Source organism: Cryptotermes secundus, unplaced genomic scaffold (assembly GCF_002891405.2).
Source record: "Cryptotermes secundus unplaced genomic scaffold, Csec_1.0 scaffold870, whole genome shotgun sequence".
In the NCBI taxonomy this organism is placed as follows: Eukaryota; Metazoa; Arthropoda; class Insecta; order Blattodea; family Kalotermitidae; genus Cryptotermes; species Cryptotermes secundus.
In genome coordinates, this window is record NW_019743163.1 from 512,271 (window position 1) to 524,845 (window position 12,575).

The 12,575-nt window shown below is 41.9% G+C and overlaps 1 protein-coding gene across 1 annotated transcript in view; it reads right to left on the bottom strand.

Annotated features, from left to right (window-relative positions):
- Positions 1-4,555: 4,555 nt before the first annotated feature.
- Positions 4,556-12,575, bottom strand: part of LOC111873965 (innexin shaking-B) — a 34,463-nt gene continuing 26,443 nt past the window's right edge. The window contains exons 2-3 of the mRNA XM_023869080.2: positions 8,605-8,824; positions 4,556-6,099 (exon numbers count right to left, since the gene is read on the bottom strand). Of these exons, the coding sequence (XP_023724848.1) occupies positions 5,582-6,099; positions 8,605-8,824 (738 nt within the window). The 3' untranslated portion in view covers positions 4,556-5,581. The remainder of the gene's footprint in view (positions 6,100-8,604; positions 8,825-12,575) is intronic.

A 12,575-nucleotide genomic window follows, 5' to 3' on the forward strand; every position in this document is an offset into this window, starting at 1 on the left:
GCAAAGCAGCCTTTCTTGAGCCACAGCCTTCCTTACAAGATTCCGCCTCGTTGCAGGTTTTCATTTCTTTGGATTTCGCAATATTTTCTTTTTTACAGAACGGAGCCATCAGCATTGCGTCCAATCTCCAAACTGAAGGCCAGAGTCCCTATTTACGTCCCTCAGAAATTGGATGGCCCAATTATACCCCCAGGCGCCAGATTTTCCTTTCGTCGCCTTCTGAGACTCGCAGGGCTATGGTGGAGGTACTGCAACTCGCCTCCACGCTGGGAACTCCGAGATCCTCGGAGTTCATAAATTATGCAGTGGTATTTCTCCTGCGTCACATGTAATAACTGTATTCGCTTGATTCACTTTCTCAACTACCAAGCTAGTTTTCATGCGATAGTACTTCTGACTTATAGTCGAAAGCTGCACGGTTCGAATCCCAGCCGAGTCATTGACCATTCTGCTTTCGGTGCATTTCCTCGGTCCTTTCAAGCAAACTTCAGGATAGTCCTTTAAAGCAGCCCACGATCTCTCCCTTCCATATTCCAATTCATAACTGCCATTCAGTCATACGACGCTATACTCGTATAGTCACAGTTACCGCCGTCATTTTTTCATTGGCTTTTCCAGCCCATTCAAGGCCCAGACCTCTTATTCAGTTCCGTAATCATTTTTGACAGACGGTAGGACTCCTTGGACGAGTGATCAGCCCGTCGCAAGGCAGCTACCTAAACACAGGACAACACAAACACAGAATAAACAACACAGGCAGAAATCCATTACTTGAGAGGGAATCCAACACACGATCCCAGGGTCCAAGCGAGCGGAGATAGTTCATTCCTCAGACCGCACGGCTGCTGTGACCGGATATTGACGCCCATAACAAAAGTAAAGTAAATATTGTGTGTGCGGTGAGTAATTTCATCGTATTTTATTTTGCCTAGGCTGTACTCGAGGGAAAAGATTCGAGTTATTGAAATTTTGTGTTACGCGCAGGAGAATATACTTATTCACTTGTCTATGTGTATTACCTGCCCAAACACATGTGACCCCTTTACACATCTGTGCGCGCATCATGCGCTGCCTCCCTTACAAGTGCCTCTTATGCCGCTTGTTTGAAACTCGAACCAGGAACGTCATAACAGTTTACTGGTGTCGTCTGTTGCGTAAGATCGGACGGTTTTACCAGCTGCGTTGCGTGGCGACAGTAACGCTGCGGACACAGTAATTGAATTCTTTGTAAATTTAACTTTCTCCTTTCTTTCCTTCTTTCCCCTCCCCCTCCTCCATTCGTTCTTCTTTCTGCCTGAAGTTGCTGTTCTTTCCTTCTCATGTCTTCTTTGTAAAGATAAAGCTATTTCGTATGCTTAATTAAGCACGATTGCTTAAAGTAACAAATGATGAGACATCCCGTCTAATTCTCAAGGGCTTTTGTATACTCTGTAGTCGCTAGATCATGAAAAAAGGATAATGCAAGAGCTGTCTGTCACAAACCGCTGTTCGTTCTCTGTGCAGTCATGTACGATTTATAGTAATTCATAAAACGGCCATTCGGTACTTTGAGGACATCAATATTTGCCGCCAAAGCAGTAAATGATTAGAATTAGTGTGTGATATGACATATATGACATACTTCCATCTTTAGACCCTGAATTTAACGAATTTCCGTTCTTTCAGGACATGAGTTTTAACGCGTTAGGATGTTCTGTTTCCCTTTTTGGTGTTATGATGAGGTCGCTGGGTTTTTCAGTTGACCTAATCCTTCCAGCCGCATTATGGCCCTTGGTTCGACTCAAGCTCCAAAGAAATGAGCACCAGGAATGTTCCTTTGGTAAAGTGCGGGGGGCCGTCACATAAGGCTGACAACCTCACCGCCATCTGTGAGCCGATTATCTAGAAAATGTGGGATCTATGGATCCTAGGATCTATGGTCTTCAGCTTCCACATTAGTCAGTTCTAGCAGTTCTTCCATATTGGACTTAACGAAAGAAGCAGCCAGAAATGTATTCACAACCTTCCTCCCCTATTTTCTTTGACTATGTTGCCACCCGATAAGGCGGCTCTTGCTGTCATGTGACTAGCACCATCATTTGAAAGAATATCACATTACACACCGTACAGTATATTTGGACTCAATTTTATGCTTGTGTACGTAGATAACTACTATCAAAGCGTGTATATATTTTTGGGACATTCTATAAATGTTTTACGGTTATTTGTGCGTCTCCCCCTTTCCCCTTCCTATTCTTCCTCTTGTAGTGACGAATACAACACATTTTCCGATAGTCTGTCCTCCTCCGTTCATTTAGCATGGCCATACCATCTCAGTGCTCTGTTTTCTGTTTCCTATCGCTGTTGAGCTAACATCCCTGTCTCCCCTCATTCCTTTATCTCTCTGTGTCTTCTAACGCCAGCTGAACACAAAAGTATTCGGTTATATTTTACGTGTGTATATGAAACTAATTTCACCCGCCCAAGGAGTCCTACCGAATGTGTAAGATCTAGAAAAACCGAAGTGAACAGAGAAGTTCATGGAGGTAGGCCTAGGCCCACTGGGGCTGTAGTGCCAAGGGGAAAAAGAAAATATGAAACTAATTACACCCGCCTATGCTAATGGCTTGCCCATGTACCTGGTCGTTACCTGAGGAAATCCTTTCAACCACTGTGCAGCAAAAAAACCAATTGTGACCTATCACTTAGAATGGCGCTATTTTTGGAAAGTGGGTCAGAACTGTTGTGCCATCACCGTTCGGCGTTTGGGTCCGCAGTGATTCAGGTTAGGGCCCACGTGCGTGAGCTAATGGCCCGCCCACAGCACCCAGCAGTTGGAATTTCGACAATCTGAGAGCTATCACTGCTCTTCTTTCTCGGCGCTCAGTCCCCAGAAAACTGCACTTGGCGTGACTTGGGGGTAACGTTATGTAATTTGGTAGATACTTACCAACGTTTCGGAGGCATCCTCTTTCTTCTGGCACCGCCGGAGGTACCTTGCACCTGGAGGCGGCAGGTGCCCCCGAACCTTTGTATCTGTTTAATTCTGTTGTTCTGAAAACGGAGATAACAGGTTCTTCCGAAACATCAGTACCTACCTCTTTATTCCTGCGTTTCCATTACAAAGACCAGTCAGCTGATAGTTGTTGCTGAAGGGGGAAGGAATATGGATGTTTATTGTTAGACTCTTAAGAAACCGATAAAAATCTTCCAGACAAAATACATAGCTTTTTGACGTATGTGGTATATATAGCAACTACTGTGCTTTGAGGGATTACATGCGTACAATAATAATAATAATAATAATAATAATAATAATAATAATAATAATAGGAACTGATTGTTGGCAGTCGTTTGGCAAAATGCTTTGTTACCAGAACGCATTTAAATTATAATAATTCAATTCGTATTTAAATTTGTTCCGGTACCATTATACCTATATTGTCCATAAAAAAAATAAAGCAACATGTGTCAATAATCAGCAACAAAGATAAAACAACATGTGTCAATAATCAGCAACAAAGATAAAACAACATGTGTCAATAATCAGCAACAAAGATAAAACATATATCAATAATTAGTAACAAAAATAAAACAGAATATGCCAATAATCAGCAACAAAGATAAAACAACATGTGTCAATAATCAGCAACAAAGATAAAACATATATCAATAATTAGTAACAAAAATAAAACAGAATATGCCAATAATCAGCAACAAAGATAAAACAACATGTGTCAATAATCAGCAACAAAGATAAACAACACGTGCCTGCAGTCAGCTCTGAATGCTGCAAAGCTGTATGCACTCTCTAGAAGCACAATTTATTTGTTCGTGCATTGCCTTATGTACAGTTGTATTTATATTGCACGTTGAGCCGTTTCTCAGGAAATTATAGAGGCCAATTTGAAGGTCACTCTGAATAGTATTTGTGTCTGATTTATACGAACCGAAATCAAATTCCTTCCTTCCCGAATACCGTGTTGTGCTGAAACACGAGCATTTTGGCTTTGAATGTGTAAAACAGGGGCGGACAGCGCGACATCTTCGTTTTCAGTTAGTTTTATGGAAGGCGCTTAAAGAACGCGTAATGTTATTAATAGTAAAGCTGCAACTACTTATATTTCTATTACGTACGTTATTATAGTTGTCGTTTCGTTTAAACTGATCACAGTTATACATCGTTACTGGCTAGGGCAATGTTTGTATAACTGTGGTCCGTGAACCTCCACCAAACTGTCGGTATTATTAGATATTCAATGCAGTATTATATAAAAAAAAAGTAGATCTATCCCTGTAACAGACCGTGAAGACCCACAGGATTGTGAGATATCGAGAATCCCACATTTTCTAACCAATCGGCTCACAGATGGCGGTGATGTCAACATTAAGCGCCGGCCGCCCCCAGGAAGATTTCTGGTACTCATTCTGTTTGAGGCTGAGTCGCCCGCAGGTCCATAGTGCGGCTGGAAGGATTAGGTCATTAGAATGTAATCCGCGACCTTCCGGCTTGTAGCATAGTGCCTCACCGCGTGCTCCCCGAAATAGAAAATATACTATTATATATGACATGTAATAAATAAAATACGATAAATTTAAAAATTTGTGACGAATCTTTTTTTTAAATTGTCTTAAACTGGTGAGTAAAAAAATGACTCATCGCAACTTTAACTCTAATATTTACTTTACTTGCAGAAAAAAGCTCAGTTGTAAGCTCTTCACTGGTAAGGGGAATGTTAACAATAGCTGAGTGGTCTGCGCTTGCGCCGACCGCAGTTTGCAACAGCAAAGCGCAACATTGCTCTAGGGGCTGTAGTATTTTTAATGTTACGTTGTCACGCACTGCATAATGCGGAAGTCCGTGAACTTCTTATGTCAATAATGGAACATGAATATATGTTGAAAATTTCAGCCCCATTACCGATAACTTCATATAAAAGCATCCTTAACATTCTCTTAACTGCTTTGACTGTTTTTATTTCATACTTACTACATCAGTGATATATTCAGGCAAGACAGTTCAATTATTATAGTTTTCGCTACTTTAAATTTTAAATATAAACATAATTTTCGTACCGTCACCATGTTTGAATTGTAATATTTACATTTATTACGCACACACAAAATGTTCTGTGCAGAATTTGTTGATAACTTGTGTCTATGCCCTCTGTGTATGTAACATTTCAGATTTTCTTGATCCAGTGGCCATCCAACTGAAATTCACAGGTTTATATGCCTAGAGGATTCATGTCTGTTATCACAAAACCTCTCCACAGTCTACATCTATAAAATTTATTGTAATATTAATCTGTAATCTACCCCTAGCTCTTCCAAGCACTGTCTCCCTTGCAGTTTTATTGATCAACATTTTTAAGTATTGGGACCACATTTAGAAAACCTCAACCTCTTCTACTGAAGCTGATTAATGAAACTGGAGATACATTAGCACAAATTCTGAAACAGATATCTGAAGTGACTTACACCAAGACGGGTGTGCTGCATAGGCACAATGGCAATAGGCACTGTGGCCACCTCGGTCTCCTTACTTCAGATATTCCCTAACAGTCAAATTCAGAGAACATACTGCAAATGAGTATTATAATTAGATGATGTGACGTTTCTCTTCTCTGTCGTCTATGATCTTTTCAGCCAGCTCATGAAACACTTCATTGAAAATTCTCGCATCTATGTTCACACCGATCATATAAAGGAGGTACCAGTCCCCTACACTGTAGTGTCTCGTAATCTTCTCTATGTCACTTCTTCTGATGAGTCCGTAATTGATCTTAAATAGATACGCCCTCAGTCTGTAACTTGTGACCATACATAATCTGTATATTATCAGAAGTAATGTCAGGATGGCCAAAATTATAAACCAGAACCACAGGACGATATAAATCTTTTCATTTACAATATTCAGTGGAAGAATGCAGATCGAATCATGACGCTCTACCTCGCCGGATACCCCGTACTTGTAGAAAGTGCACTTGGTCATCCTGGGGAAGATGTATATCATGGGGTCGACGCGGTCCTCCTGGTCGCTTTGCATGAAGTTGATGACGTCTATACCGTAAGTGAAGAACTCCCCGTCTAAGAAATGGTCCATCAGGAAAATCTGACCTGGACAACGTAGAAAATTGTGTTAAATGCAGTGGCAGGACGTACAGGACAAAATAAAGGAAAAGCTACAGATACTGTACACATTTATTTATAGAACAGGTCAAATACCTAGGATTAACCGACCAAAAAACCAAGGAACTCAACTGGCTCATAGGAAGGAAATCCCACCTCTCCATAGAAAACAAGTTACTAATCTACAAAACAGTCATCAAGCCTATATGGACATACGGCATAGAACTCTGGGGCTGCGCCAGCAAATCCAACATTGCCACTATACAGCGTGTCCAGTCCAAAATACTCCGAACAATCGCGAACGCAGCAGGGTATGTATCCAACCGCACCCTACATACAGATCTAAAAACTCCTTACGTAACGGAAGTCATCCGAGAAAACAGCACCGAGTACTTCAGCAAACTAGAAAAACAGTTCAGCCCACTTCTTCAACCACTATTAAAACCTCATGAAAATCAAAGACTCAAAAGAATTTGGCCATCAGATCTAACGAACTGAGGAAAATATCACTGGATGTTCACTCTGCACACGCCAGAGGAGTATATAGTAAATAGTTATTACACCAATCAGCACATTGACTTACAGATTGTACAATCTGATTGTCAGTAAAGTAGAGAAGGAAAAAAATCTTTATCAATAGGGTGCTGCACCAATATTTTGCCTTCAGTACAGCCGCGGTCCTTCCTGGAAGGGACTCACAAGTTTTGAACAGTTTCTAGCGACATTTTATACCATTCTTCTTGAAGAACATCTTCAAGTTGCTTTAGGGATTTTGGAGGTTGGAAACTGTTCCTCACTGTAGTCTCCAAAACTGACCTGAGTGGTTCACTGATGTTCAGATCTGGTGACGGTGCTCGCCAGGGAAGATGTTGAAGTTCACCTTCATGCTCTTCAAACCACGACTGAACAGTTCCAGCTGTGTGAATGGGGGCATTGCCGTCTTGGAGCACCACACCGTTGCTCGGAAATAGCGTCTGGACCATGGGATGCACCTGATTGCGCAACCTGCCCACGCACTCCCTTGCAGTAACTCGGCCATGAAGTGTAACAATGGGAGCAACAGAAACTGTACCGTGATGTTGCGGCCCAAACCTTCACAGAACCTCCCCCGTGTTTCACTGTTCGGACCCAATCAGGCAATGCGGATTGTAGGCTTCCTTGGCTGTTCTCAGAACGTGAACTCTTCCTGAGTGTGGAGCAGTCAGTGGAATGAGAATTGGGAGGGTAAACCGAAGTACTCGGAGAAAACCTGCCGCAGTGCCACTTTGTTCACCACAAATCCCACATAACCTGACTGGGCTGGAACCCGGGCCGCAGCATTAGGAAACCGGCGACAAACAGCCTGAACTGCGACACGGCAAACTCCTCAACTTACGGCACGACATCTTGGCATTTACTGCCCCCTTGCGAATAACTCATACACCAACCGTTGTGTAGGAAAACATAAATAAACATTTTAATACTTGAATTGTGTTATATTATGAACTTAGCGTGATATTCTCTGGCTGCCTGTGCCTGGCTACAGTTCATAAACACCACCACAGAATGAAATGCAAATAAACATTGCCCAACGCAGTGCTTATTTAGCAGACTATATGCTTTCGCACACAAGTGACATAAGTGAAATTGCTACTTGTTCTTTTTTACGTCACGAAACAACAGAAGTTACTATTCGCGTTAAAAACATCAGTCTCTTCTTTACAGCAGTGCAGTATAGGAACGCATGTCGTGGTGAGATTCAGGGTGAGGAATGATATTAGCAGGGAGTCACCGTCAAGCGGATACCACACCTGCTTCGTACTAGAGGAGGTCCCGAGTTCGAAACTCAGCTCAGAGTCGTGCTGCCCTGGCTGATGTTTTCTTGGTTGTACTCAGTCTCTTGTTTCAAATCCTGAGATTGTAACACAAATCAGCCCATAGTATCTTCCCCTTCCGCATCCTTACCCATTCATTATTCACTAAGCATCTATGCAGCGTCGCTAAGTATATAAATAATCAAGAAGTTCTGGGAAGAACTAGTCGCCTGCTTTCCTTTAATACTATGTACAAGGACCGCATAGAAAACGACGCATCCAGCAATTGCTCTGTTGATTCGTGTGTATACTTTGTCGCTGTAACGCTCTTACCGAGCCGTTGCCTAGTAACGATAGCGGGGTGTATATATATATGGATACACAGACTGACGGGAGACATTTATGAAGTATACCATTGAGATGGGCGAACGTGTCATGTTATACATACCAAGTTTAATTAAGATTGGTTTAAGCATTCAAAAGCTATTGGGAAGGGGGATGCACAGACGCACGGGATGGAAATCGCATAAGCCTACTTTTATTTTATTTTTTTTTTCAAAATAAGGAATGTAGGGTAAAAACAAGTGGTTGGGTAAGAAGAGATGAACGCAGCAGAAGAAAGCACAAGGGCTTGAGGGAGCCGTGTAAGAGGTAGATCCGTTGGGCTTCTTTCTCTGACCTCATCTCTGTGTTCACGTACCTATCACGTTGACAAGAGCGAGAAACTCGCAGAAGAAGTACTTGAAGGCCCAGAAGTTGTGATACTGCCTGTTGTTCTGGAGATAAGTTAACATCATTTCCTCCTTTTGTTTCCTGTCCACCTCTGTCATTATCCCGACGTCCAGGTCCATCTTGAGTGCTTGCAGCTTCCCGCCTTCCCACGACTTCCACAGCCACCGCGGTGCGTAGAACAGGATAGCCTGCAACAACCGGTACAGTGATTAGATGCGACTCGTTTAGATTCACGGGTCTGTGTCTCCTGCCTGGGGACTCACAAGGGCTTTAGTACCCATGATTATGTAACGACGCTTTTTCAGTTTTGGGACCATCTGCCTTCGGACGTTAGGATGACAGAGGAGTGATGAATTAGAATGGATCTTGAAGGAAGCAGTAGTGACCTAATCCCAGCATTTATCTGGAGGGACTGAGGAAGAAACACAAATTGTCTCACTCAGGATAGTCGGTGTCCCGACAGAGATTCGAACCGAGTCCCTCCTGAGTGCATTTCTAGAGCGTTACCTCCAGGCCAATTCCTTCTGCAGTATTGGCGATGATACAGTAATTGAACTTAATGAATTTTGAAACGAAAGTTCAGTTTCGGTAGTACTAGTGGTGATGTACCAGGTGGGGGAGTAACGAGGAAAAGAGTAGAAAACGCAAAAATTAAAGGAGAAGAGCATGATCTAGACGAAGTTAGTGAGGATGCTAAAAGAAAGAGGAAGAAGCGTAGGTCGAGGAAAAGGAAGTCAGAAACCTCAGACAGATCCTCCTTCCAGATCAGGCATCTCAAACTCAACTTGTACAGAGGGCCACCTCAGCCCTATAAATAATAATCCAGGGCCGCACTTCAAAATAGAAATATACATTAGATTTTGATACTCGTAGTTGATAATTTAATGTCTAATTATAACCTTTATACGTTCATCACAATGTAACATCAACACCTGTCGCTGTGTGAAAATGAACTGACTGACAATGTACAAGAGACTACCGGACTAGTAGGAAGGTGTATCTCTTGTCTCAATGGNAATTTTAGTACATTACCCTTCTGAAATACAACAGTTTGTCCTTCACGAACTTTACAAACCGTTAGTTGGACAAACCCTTCTGCAATTCTCAGAATCACTTTTCCTGCAGCCTGCTAACTTATGTCTGCGTGAGACTTCTTGTCTTCTGGTCTGTTGGGAAATTGTCTTTACAAAAAATATTTCTACTAAAATTTTAATATTGATTTTAATATCAATTAGCTCTAAAATTTGAGGGGCGGCACTTTGTGGCTATGGGCCCGCATGTTTGACACGGCTCTTCCAGATGATGTTTCCTGTGGGCCAAGAAATGCCTTTGGTTGATGATTCTCGTACTGCTATAAACCGATTTGCAAGTGAAGAGAAACGTGCACTTGATCGACTTCATAATGATATTTATAATGAAATACGTGATGCTGCTGAAGCTCATAGACAGACCCGGCAGCACAACCAGAAGTGGGTTAAGACACAAATGACGATAATTAGAACATGCGGAGAACTCGAGTCTGTAGCTCGCAAGTTGATTCGTGTTTGTACGGGAGGTGAGGGTTGTTTGTGCTTGTACCAAACACCAAACTAAGAAATCCGAAACGCGTTACAATTTTCCCTTCTACCTATATACGTATGTGTCAGATAAAAACAGATGCCAGAGATGCAGTATATTTCCAGCAGTTGGTATTCAAGACCTGCAAAATGTACTACATTCTGAAGGGGCCTCAAGTTGAACCCAAAAATTTACTCAATAAAACTCGAGAGAAAGACGTCATATAAACGTCTTAAAATGATATAAGATCGTTCCGAATTAAATCAATTTGAAGAGCCGGCGTTGCTCAAGAACGGAAAGCAATAGAAGTTGCAATAACAATATGGACAGTGGTAACAATAATAATTCAGTTCTGTTCTTTATTTTGATGAGCTGACTCAAAAGCTACCCAGTTACAGAGTCAGCGTAGTTAAACAAACAACACAGACACAGATGTACACACGCAGTGTCCTGCTTCGCAGCAGCTACAGGACAATCATAAGTTTCATAATACGTATTATATTTCAGCTTCTTGCTACAGTAATATGTCACTCACTCACTCACTCACTCACTCATCCACTGACTAACTTCTGTCTATAAACGCTAACACAGCTTTTTCTTTTAAGTGTCGCTTACAGTTACATTTCAAATTCATAAAATGTATTTAAAATGTCATAAAATTATTAGAAATAACTTACACAAGAACGACACACACAACACAACACACAATCCCATATTGCAGATAATATACGAACTCTACGGCAGATAGCAGCACACACACCATCAAAATGTCATAGAAGTGAAAGAAAATACATCAACAAAACAATACAAGGGTTACACGCCTGATCTAGGAGAACTACGCACAAGGAATGCGTAAGTACATAGTAAAGGCCGCGCCATAGCTCAAGCGGTTAGTCGCTGGCTTCCCACCGCGGCGGCCCGGGTCTGGTCAAGTGGGATTTGTGGTGGACAAAGTGGCGCTGTGGCATGTTTTCTCCGAGTACTTCGGTTTGCCCTGCCAATCTTCATTCCGCCAATTGCTCCACAATCACCCACACCTATCATCTGGGGCTGGTACAATAGGCCAGAAGTGGCCACAGTACAAGGGACTTAGTCCCACCCCACTAGCAGTAATAAAAAAGTACAAAGTAAACACGTACAGACTGTACAGAATTGTAGTAAACATGACATTGATACTGTACATTACACAACGTGAAAGCCGCAGCACAGAAATACGTGGCCTGGTGAACGCGCATGCGCACATCCTCGAATATGATGACATGTCAATATATTGACGTGCGAGCCCATGCAGTGTAGTGATTTCGTTCAGTTGGCAGTTGCCTGATGATGGCCCCGTGAAGCCGAAACAAGTGGCAGCGAATGACATTTCATAAATTTTAAATGCAATTATTAAATGGCGTTTAAAATAACAAGTGTGTTTGCATTTATAGACGGAAGTGAGTGTGTGAGGGAACGTCCGTTTGTAACGACATCGAAAGCAACTGGACACTGCAGGTTTCTATGAACCGTTGTTAACGAACTGATTGGCGTTGTTATAGGTCGTAGTCTCAACCGCGGAGCAGCGAACCGGGCATTTAGAAAATAATAATAATAATTCAATTTCATATTTATTTATTTACGTACAAACTTAACAGGCCAAAGGCCAATTATAAATTGAGTAGAAATGCAGACAAAGAAACAAAACACAAACAAACAACAAAAGAAGGAAATTTATATGAGTTGCGTAGCAATAATAGCAATAATAATAATAATAATAATAATCCTAACTGGCGCTAGATGAATCCAATTCAAATTATCATACCATGATCCATTTTATAATAACTTTCCACCTCTTCCAGTTATAACTTCTGTTCACTTCCCACTTGCTTGCTACATGCCTCGCCCATTATATATGCACCGTAGTAACGACTGGCCAGTAGCAGCACGCCCTGTGTGTAACGCAAAATTGTTTGCTTTACGTAATGGGACAGGGGCACTAGCTTACCACATATGACTTTAGACGGCCGATCACAGGATGTGCATGAAATGTCTTCTCCTTCTCAGACACTGGAATCGTGTGTTCGAATCCGGCTAGATGTATGGATGTCCGTCCAAGTTTCTTCCGCATTTGTGTTGTCTGTTGTAGTTAGCGGCCTTGCGATAGGACTGACCCCCCCCCCCCGTCTAAAGTCTTGCCGTCTCCGTATAGGATCCATGGTTCCGTATTAATTCTGATGGGGAAACAGACCTGAGGGCCTAAGGAATAAAGGGGGAGGAAGGATAAGAAGAAAAAACTGAAATTTTACGTAAATATTTCTCCTGAATTCATCAGTCTCGTGCCTAATTAAGTCCAATAAAAAACGTAACAGAACCAAAGTGGAAGACATACAGCAATGCAACACG